Source organism: Vombatus ursinus, unplaced genomic scaffold (assembly GCF_900497805.2).
Source record: "Vombatus ursinus unplaced genomic scaffold, bare-nosed wombat genome assembly UNPS02014811.1, whole genome shotgun sequence".
NCBI classification, from domain to species: Eukaryota; Metazoa; Chordata; class Mammalia; order Diprotodontia; family Vombatidae; genus Vombatus; species Vombatus ursinus.
Window position 1 is genome coordinate 6,687,567 of NW_020954589.1, and position 10,184 is coordinate 6,697,750.

The 10,184-nt window shown below is 46.2% G+C and overlaps 1 protein-coding gene across 1 annotated transcript; it reads right to left on the bottom strand.

Annotated features, from left to right (window-relative positions):
• Nucleotides 1-3,865: 3,865 nt before the first annotated feature.
• On the bottom strand, nt 3,866-7,067 carry GPANK1 (G-patch domain and ankyrin repeats 1). Its single transcript, XM_027876426.1, has 2 exons — nt 5,849-7,067; nt 3,866-4,532 (listed from the first exon to the last, which is right to left on the bottom strand). The coding sequence occupies exons 1-2, from the start codon at nt 6,448-6,450 to the stop codon at nt 4,088-4,090; spliced, it is 1,047 nt and encodes a 348-aa protein (XP_027732227.1). The 5' UTR covers nt 6,451-7,067; the 3' UTR covers nt 3,866-4,087.
• Nucleotides 7,068-10,184: the final 3,117 nt, after the last annotated feature.

The window sequence follows — 10,184 nt, forward strand, 5'->3', positions numbered from 1 at the left end:
CTGAAGTCTGGAGGACCTGAGTTCAAATCCGGCTTCAGACCAAACACTTGACACTAGCTGTGTGACCCTGGACAAGTCACTTAACCCCAATTGCCTAAAAACAAACAAAGAAAAACAAAAATAAAAACAAAAAAAGAAATAATCCAGTACTCTGCCTTGGTGGCTCAATAAAAAGCATTGTTCTTTATTTCCTATAGCTATAAGGGAGAGTTGACAAGTATAGCACTGAGCCACCTTCTTTGATCTTTTAAATTGATTAATAAGTATGTATAAAGCACTGACTATGTGCCAGGCACTTAGCAGTATTAGGAATACAAAGTGAAAAGTGAAATAGTCCCTGCCCTCAAGGAACTTACATTCCAACAAGGGGGACAACATATATACAAAAGAGATACACAGTACTTTGGAGGGGGAAGGCATTGGCATCTAAGAGGGATCAAGAAAGGCCTCATATAGAAGGTTGTGCTTGAGGTAAGTTTTTAAGGTAAATAGAGATTCTAAGAGATTCCAGGCATGGAGGAGGACCACCCACTGCAAAGTCACAGAGACAAGGGATGGTGCATTATGTGTGAGGGACAATAAGCAGGTCAGTTAGATTGGATAGTAGAGAATATGAAGGAAATAATGTATAATAAGGTTCAAAAAGTAGGTTGAGGTCAGTTTGTGAAGAAATTTAAATGCCAAAGAGAATTTATATTTGATCTTAAAGGTAACAGTAAACACTAGAGTTTACTAAGTAGGGGGATGACATAGTTATAAATGCTTTAGAAAAATAGCTTTTGTAGCATTAAGAAGGATGAATTAGAGAGAAGAGAAGCTTAAGCCAGAGACACCATTTAGGAGTCACTTGAGAGGTGATGAGGATCTAAAATAGGGAGGTGATTGTGTACAGGGAAAGGGAGGAATTCTAGACATGTTGAGATAGAAACAAGATTTGGCAAATTATTGGCTGTGGGGTGAGGAAAGCAAGGAATGAAAGATGACCACAAGGTTGGAAATCTGAGTGACCAGAAGAATAATGGTACCTTTGATGAAAACAGGGAAGTTTGGAAGAGAAGTGGATTATGGAGTGGAAAAGATAATTAGTTCTGTTTTAAACAGGTGACATTCAAAATGTCTACAGGACATCCAGGTCAAAATATCTCCAAGGCAGCTGATAATGTGAGACTCCAGACTAGGACTATACTTCCAGAAGTCATTAGCAAGAAAAAATTGAACCCATGGAAAGCTGATGAGGTCACCAAATGAGTTAGTATAGAAACAAGAGAAGGTCTAAAAGCTTCGAGGTACACCTTCAGTTAGGGTGATGAGGTGCCTGTACTCAGATCCCACTTCCGAGATCATATTTCTCCCTAGCCTCAAAACACTATCCCTGACAATTTTCTCCCCAGCTCAAAGACCATATCTCTGGCAATAATTCATGAGTGGGCCCAGTGTGGTAAACTATCTCACTCTCTCCCTGTTACAAGAACAAGCTGACCTCTGTGGAATTTCCCTTGTACTATCTTGCATCAACAAAATTATATCGTACTGATTCCCACAGTTATTGTGTATGATCCAGATGTCAAATTATAGACATCAACTCCCGAAGCTATTCTGTTACAGACATAACAGACCAAAAATACACCCCTACACCCCTTAGGAACCCTCTTCCCCCTGCCCCACTGGTTTCCAGTAGTGAATGAGCCTGTGACCAAGATTGTATGTTATCACCTAATTAGCACACTTGGCAAATTATCCACTACTTTTCCTATATAACCTTTACATCATTCCTGTTAGGTTGCAAGTTCCCTAAGGAGCTCTGCCTACAATATTAGCGTTATAATAAACTCTTGCCAACTTGACTTCAAAAATGCTTGAGTCCATGGATTCATTCCAGATGACCCTGTCCTGTACTTAGGTTGAGGGGTTCCTGAACCTCCCAAAACTGCATCAAGGGGGCATGATATAAGAATTATGACCCAGTAAAAGAGACTGAGAAATAGAACATTACAAAAACGCTTTGAAAGACTTAAATCATGACTCCAGAAGAATGCTGCCTAATCCATGACAAGAGAGGTGATGAACTAACATACATAAGAAACGCAGTTTTGGATGTGACCAAAGTGGGAATTTATTTTGTTGACTACACTTATGTGATACAGGGGTTCAATTCAGGTTGGAATCATCCTTTTGGGCTCCCAGTTTCTATTGAGCAGTAACCATCTGAATCTACTTCAAGATCTTTACATCACTGGTTCCTCAAACATAAGGTTTACAAACAAAACAACCCTAAATTAACAGAGCACAGAATTATAGAGTTATAGCTCATATAGAAATCCTATGTTGAGACCCTTAGTCAATAAAGCTTGGGACAGCTTGTTAGACAACTAGCCCAACTGAGTATTATAACCAGGGCTCCACTATCTGGCCAGCTGCCAGCACAAACTTCTTTGCCTGCCTGGCATTCAAGACTCTCCATGATCCGGCTCAAAACTATCTTTCCAGACTCATCTCACATTAGTACCTTCACAGGGTCTAAGGCAGGTCCCCCCCCGCCAAGTTATGGGCAAACTAGGTTGAACAGTCCTTCCCTAGTCTTTCCTAATTCTTGGAAAGCATTCCATTTTCATCTCTTCTGCTCAAAATACTTAATCTCCTTCTCTTTGCTTCTCATCAGCGTCTTCCAGGTGGGGCAGCAGCAAGAGTGGTGTCTACCAAGTAGCAGCTCATGTGATATTTCTTTCCTGTCTACTCTGTTTTCTCAAAAATCTAAGTAAATTACATCTATATTCTATCAAAGTATTTAATAAAATATCCCACAGTATTCTTGTAGGTGGGGAGAGGGAGATGGAGAGATGTGTTCCAGATTAGATGACTTCTACAGATACAATCAGAGAGATTCAGAAGAGGTCAAATGGCTGGCTTGGCCCTGTGATGTTTATCATTTTTATCAATGACTTGGATAAAGGCATAGATGGCACAATCATTTTTGAGGATCACACAGTGCTGAGGATAGCCTAACATTGGATAACAGTTAGAATCCAAAAGCTAAACAGGTCAGAGAATTGTCCTGAATCTGATAATATGAAATTCTTAAGGATAAAAGAAATAAGGATAAATTCATTTCCAAATAAATTTATTAAGCTTGCTTAGTTGGTGCTATGCTAGGTGCTTAGAGTACAAAGATGAAAATAAGCCAGTCCTTGGCCTTAATGCACTTATATTCTACTCAGGGGAAAGAATTTGTACATGTAAGTAGATGGAAAATTTATACAAAATATTTTGTTGGGGGTAGAAAGGAAATATGCTGATAAATGGGAAAAATCAGGAAACATCTCTCATAGGAGCTGGCACTTGAGTGGAGCCTACAAGGAAGCTATTGATTCTAAGAGGCAAGAGGGGATGGAAATGTTTCAGGTAGGGGGTACTGCCTGCAAAGGCAGAGAGGCTGGAAATGTTGCACATGAGGAGTATCAAGTAGGCCAGTTTGGCTGAAAAGTAATATAAGATCAGTCTGGAAAGATAGGTTCAAGCCAGATAGGAAAAGGTTTTAAATGCCAAGAGTTTGTATTTTATCCTAGAGACAACTAAGGAACTACTTAGCACAGTCCTTAGCACATAGTAGGCACTTAAAATGTTTATTGATTACTTGAGGTTAATTGGCCTCTCTGGTTTCCCAATTTCCCCTTCAGTAAAAATGAATGGATTGGATGAGATGATCTCTGAAGTCTCTCCCAGCTCTAAATCCTAAAACAGATAGCCAAGACAGTGGAAGATAACTCAGTCTGAGCTTACTGCTGCCCCTTCCCTGCCACCCGAGTCCCAAATTCCACTATCCCTCAAACCTGCCCCACTCCCCTCCAAAGAAAAACATCACAAAACAAACAACAAAAAGAAAAGGTTTATTTCTCTACTTTAAGCAAGGATGAATCAACCTTTGCAATCTCCCTCCAGCAAAGGCTAAATCAAACTAAACATAGAAAATCCAAGATTCCAAGTTCTGAACTGAAATTCCAAGTTCAGGGTCAGATGTCATCCTTGGGTGTAGTCATAGGTCTCCAAAGAGGCTATGATCAGAAATCACAATGTATATATGTAGTCAGGATTAGAGATCAAGGTTCATATAAGTCCGTAGATTCTGCTCCCAAGCTCGACTCTTCTCCTCTCGGTGCCTCTCCTCTCTCCTGCCCAAAGTGGCAGTTCGGGGTGCTCGTTTTCTTTCAGCCACAGCCTGAAGGTCCCCAGCAAGGAAATGTGTGACTCGGCGTTGGGGAGCTGGCCTATATCCTAAACCTTCCTGGTCTCTCTTGAGGATTGTAGGAATAGGAGCAGTTCGCCCCTCACCCCGAGGCCCCAGTCCCAATCCAGGCTCCCAACCCCCCTTTACTAATAACCGAAAGCCAGGGCTAGAGGCAGGGACTCCTGGAGGCAAGTAGGGTGGCTGAGGCCCACGTGACAGAGACAGGAGGTGAGCAGTAGAACTGTTGTGATTAGGGTCTCGGTAATGGGAATTACAAGTCTCACAGTATTTTGGCAATGGAGAGCAGGGCCTGGGGGAAAAAAAGGTAGAAGAAATAGTGAAGGTGGGCCTCTTTTCAAGGTCCAGTTCAGTTGCTACCTCTCCCATGAATACTGATCACACAACTGAGCGTGTTTCTTCCTCTAACTTTCCTAAAGCACTCTGGAGCTCTTTTGAGCCTTTCATTCAACTTTGTAAAACACTTGTGCACAATCACTGACTTAAAGCTAGAAGGAGATTTAGAAGCTATCTAGTTCAACCCCACTCTCTAATTTACAAATGAGGAACACAGGCACAGACAGATTGACTTTCCCAAGTCAAGAGGCAGTAAAGTACAGCATTATATCATATCATATCATATCATATCATATCATATCATATCATATCATATCACATCAGTCCCCAGTAGACTGTAAGCTCCTCCAGGAAATCTGCATAGTTTTGTGTACCCAACCGCAGCATACACAGAGCCTTAGATTTTACAGACATTTAATAAGTCTTCGAAGAATGGATTACTGGCGAGGAGCCCTAAGGTTGGTTCAGCTCTGGGACTGAAAAAGATTACCAGGTCTTACTAAGCCATATTTCTAGGGTATACTCTCTCACCACTCTTAGAAACCAGGGCCCTGCTGCCATAGAGAACCATCTCAAGCAATCAGGATCCCTGGGTGGAAAGGAAGCTAGGCATTACTGACTATCCACTCTTTAATGAGGTGGGGTAGAATATTGTAATAATAATGTAATAATAGTAAAAGCTAACATTTCTAAAGCTTACTATGTGCCTGACACTGTGCTATAAATGCTTTACAACTATTATCTCATTTGATCCTCACAAGAACCTTAGGAATTAGACAGAAGTGAGAAGAGGAGGAAGATCCAGTACTATCATCTCCAGGATAAACTTGAAATCCTGTTTGGCATTCAAAGCCCTTGACAACCCCTCTCCTCCCTTCCTAGGCTTCCCACACCTTCCTCACTTCCACATTCTCTGACCTCCTGTGATAATGGCCTCCTTGCTGTCCCTCTCACAAGACACTCCTCCAGACTATGGGCATTTTTTTCTGGCTGTGTCCCAGGCCTGGAATGCTCTCCCTCCTCATCTCCACTTCATGGCTTCAAGTCCCAGCTAAAACCCCACTTTCTACAAGAAGCCTTTCCCCATCTCCCTTAATGCTAGCGCCTTCCCTCTTTCTCATCAACTCCAGTTTACGCCATGCACGGCTTATTTGCATGCAGCTGTTTGTTCGGGTCTTTCCCCATTAGGCAGTGAGCTCCAGCAGCGCAGGGAGGGTCACCGGACTTTCTCTGTGGCCTGACTGGGACAGTGGCAGGGGGCTGCCCACTCACCGGCTCTCGGGGCTCTCCTCTCCGCCGCTCTCTCGGACCATCCGGGCCACCTCGGGGAAGCCGGCCTCTTCGGCCAGCTGCGCGGCATCGCGGCCTCCGGGCTCGCAGACGCCCACCCAGGCGGCTCCTCGCGCCAGCAGGTAGCGCACGGCCGGCCCCTGCCCCGCCCGGGCGGCGCACATCAGCGGGGTCCACCAGAAGGCGTCACGGGCATTGATATCACCCCCACGGGCCCCCGGGCCTCGGGGCTCCAACAGGGCGCGCAGCTGCCGCACGTCCCCGGCCTGGGCAGCCCGCAGGAGCCGCGCGGTCTGCCGGTCCCAGGCCCCATCGCTCTGGGCGCTGGCCGCAGGCGCTCCCGCCGCTGCCCCGGCCCTCTCCGGCCTAGTCTTCTGCGTCCGTTTTCTCCCCCTGGGAGGCGCCCACGAGGGTCCCGGGGGCCCTCTGGAGGCGCCTCCTTCCACCCCAACCAGGGCCTCATAGAAGTTCCGGGCGGCGGCACCATCCAACGAGGGCTCCGGCTCCGGCTGCTGCCGCCCGTCCTTCCAGAGGTCATTCGAGTCCCGGGCCGGAGTGAAAGCGATGAAGGCGGGGAGGGTCATGACTGCCGGGGTGGGGGAACTTCAGGCCAGCCACCCTCAGGAGCTGTTACCGGGACAACACGGACCGAACATTCTCGGTCTAAAACGCCCACTGGGTCATCCTTAAACTAACGCAGCAAAGGGAGTCAAAGCCCCCGCCCCCCACCGAGATATGTCCGCGACCGGCAATCACAAAATGATAGCGATAGGCCTCCTCCCTACATCCCCAGCTCCAATTCCCTATGCTTAGTACTCGACGGCGACTTGTAGTCCGGGTAGCAACCAGAGGCAGGCTGAAATTCGGTTCCGACACCCACACACATGGCGCCGGCGCAGAAAACACTACGGAAACAGGTAACTGAGAAGAGAATGCGCCTGCGTCAAACTACAGTCTTATTGCGAAGAAAATGGCGCGGTCTGGAATCAAAGGACAACCTGAAGCGCGCCGCCTGGGCAGCCCCTATATTATAAGCTTGCAAGACGTAGGACCGGCGGCCGGAGCGGGGCGAGGGTGGAAAAAAGAAAGAGAGACCGACCGACAGGCACACCCATACACATAAACACACAGAATTCTGCGCCTACGTCCTGCTTATTTTGCGCCTTTTCTCCGCCTCTTAGCAGCCGGGGTTGATTCGAATTGCTTGGTGGCGCGAGGCAGGCGCGTGCCCAGAGGTGCGAAGGCCGCCGTGGGGGAGGGGAGGGAGCGGGCCGTTAGGGTTCTTCGTTTGCATAACGCCCCACAATGCCCCTCGCTCCTCCCAAGGTGGCCCCCGAAGCTCATTTCCTGGGGCCAGAGACGGGATTTCAGTGGAGTCAGCTGCCCAAGGAAGGTGGGCACAGGCCTGCAGGGTATAGCCAAGACTAAATGTGAATTAGGGCCACGTTGCTTCTCACTCTTAGTACAACCAGCATTTGAGGGCTATACATAGAGCCCTGTCCTGCGTCAGGCCCAGCCTAACCCCTAGGAGTGGAGGAGGAATGGAGAAGGGCAAGGGGACAACTAACAGGATGGCAGGTGCCACCTCAGGTTAGCGGCCCCCTCCCATGATAAGCCCTTTAACTGAAGGTTGGGGTTAAACCCTTTCAGTCCCTAGTGCCATCCCACCTCCAGTCTCTGGAGAGAAGGGGCAAAGAAGAAACCTGGTCACCCAGTGCCCTCGAGGAGGGTGGACATGGGGATCTGTTTGGTAGAGCTGGTATAGGGGCTAACTTGGTATATGGGGTGATTTGTGGAGAGGTGGGAATAGGGGATGCTAATTAGCAATTTGGAGGAGGAGATAAAAGATGGATGTAATGAAGTTGGATAAGGGGAGAGAGATGCCTATGATGGAGGGGTGATGAGGGAAGATGGGATGAGGGAACGCCTTCATGCTTTACTGAGAAAATAGAAGCGAGCCTTCACCTATTCTATAAACCAACCATCTCAATTATCCCCCATTTTCTCCTTATAAGAAAGCACCCCTTCTCCTTGCCAACCCTCTCTCAACTTGTACCCTTCATCTTATCTCTTCCAGGAGCTTGCCTCTCTCATCTTCAAATTCTTCTTACCCACTAACTCCTTCCCCCTATCTCCAAACATGCTCTGGCCTTTCCCATCTTTCCCTAAACCCTCACTTGACCCTGGCACACCCTCAAGCTATCATCCTATATTTATCCTTTTCACAGCCAACCTCCTGGAAAAAAATCTTCCATATATCTCTCACTACCACAACCAAAACTGTTCTCTCCAAGGTTATTAACAATTTCTTAATTATAAATTATAAGTCCATTGGCCTTTTCTCAGTCCTTATCTTTCTTAACCTCTCAGTTTCGGACACTGTTCATCACTCCCTCTTCCTAAATACTTGCTCTCAACTTAGCTTTCATCACACTGTACTCTTCTGGTTTTCCTGCCTGAATGACTACTCCTCAGTCTCCTTTGCTGGAACATCATAGGTGTTCAAACCACTAAGCATGGGTGTTCCCCCTAAGGCTCTGTCTTGATCCTCTTTTCTTTCTCTACAGTATTTCTTTGTATCAGTTCCCAAAGGTTCAATTATCATCTTTATACAAAGGTCTCTCAAATCTATATATCTAGCCCTAATCTCTCTCCCAAATTCCAAGTCTTATATCAATTAGTTCCACAAACACTTGTTAAGCATCTACAGTGTACCACGCACCGGACTAGGCACTGGGATACAAAGACAAAAACACTGATGAATAAACTCTATTGACTATTGTGATAGTCTCCAAGTTGCTCTTTCTGCTTCTAATTTGTTTCCTCTCCAATTTTTAACATAGAAGCAAAAAAAGTCTTGCTAAAACACAGGTCTGAACATGGCACTCTCCTAATCAAGAAAGCTCTGTGGTTTACTGTTGCCTCTAGGATAAAATTCCTCAATTTAGCATTTAAAGTCACAATCTGGCTTCAATTTACCTCTTCAGATTTATTTCACACTACTCTCCTCTGTTCACTCTTGTGTCAGTCAAACTGACCTATTTGCTTTTCTCTGAATTTGGCATTCCACCTTTTCCCTTCTTCTGGGATATGCTGTGCCTTTAAATATTAAGAATTAAAGCTTAAGAATAAACTGAGAAGCATTATGATAGATACTGTACCTGTGTGATATGTAGGGGAAAGATTCTCCAACCCCACTTAGGAAAATGCACAGGAAAATAGTCCCTCATCTCTGGAATGTACTCCCTCACTTTCATCTCTCAGAATTCTTAGCTTCTTTTCTTGGGTAAAGTGACTTGCCCAGGGTCACACAACTAGTAAGTGTCAAGTGTCTGAGGGCACATTTGAACTCAGGTCTTCCTGAATCCAGGACCAGTACTCTATCCATTGCACCATCTAGCTGCCCCAAATTCTCAGCTTCTTTCAGGGCTCAACTCAGATGCCAACTCCTACAGGAAGCCTTTCCTTATCCTCCTAGATTTTAATGTTCTTTCAAATTATCTTGTATTTATGTACATGTACCTCACGGGGGAGTCGAGGAATACCTACATGAGATCACAGACCGAAGAGAATACTGGAATATTCCCCCGTAGAATGGAAGCACCTTACATTTACAGGGACTGTTTTTATGGTTTCTTTTGTAATCCCACCCCCATCAGCGCCTTGAATATAACAGGCGTTTAATAAATAACTGCTTGTTAAAATACTGAATGATGAAGGATGATTGAGGAGAATGGGATGATGAAGGCTAGTTAGGGGGATGAGGGTTGTGAGAAAAGGGGAGATAATGATTGGGAATATGGGTGAGGAATGACGGATGACTGAGGAGGTTTGCAGTAGATTGAATATAGGCTGACGAACTAGACCGTTATTGTAGGTACCCTACCTGTGAGATGTGTAGGAGAAAGACGCTCCAAACCTACTTAGTCCCAGTCTGGTTCGGCTCTAAGATGTGTAGGAGAAAGACTCTCCAACCTTACTTAGTCTGGGTCTTGCCCTCTGTGGGCACGAGGACTACATTTCCCAAGTTCATTAGCGTTAATCTCGATCTCGAGAGCCTGTTTCCAGCGTCTTAGCTGAGATCCTCCAGTCCTTCCCCCTTTGTGGCCCCGCCCCCTGCCCTATTTCAGCGAGAGGGCAGGGGCGAGGGTGTCTTCCGGAGTCGTATTCTTAGCCCTTCCTTACTACTGTTCCGGGACTCCATATCCCGTCTTCCACGGGGGTAGCCTGACCTCCTGCGCCTGCGCTCTGCGTACTTTCCCGCCCTCCCGTTTCTCTTCCCCCTTCCCCTCCCCCTTGCCCCCCCCCCACCGCTTCG

Bases quoted from the DNA above. Each gene is read 5' to 3' on its own strand.
- GPANK1 (XM_027876426.1), bottom strand. From the start codon at position 6,450: ATGACCCTCCCCGCCTTCATCGCTTTCACTCCGGCCCGGGACTCGAAT. The intron at 4,533-5,848 runs GTGAGTGGGCAG...TTTTTCCCCCAG, and splicing joins GAGGAGAGCCCCGAGAGCCG to GCCCTGCTCTCCATTGCCAA.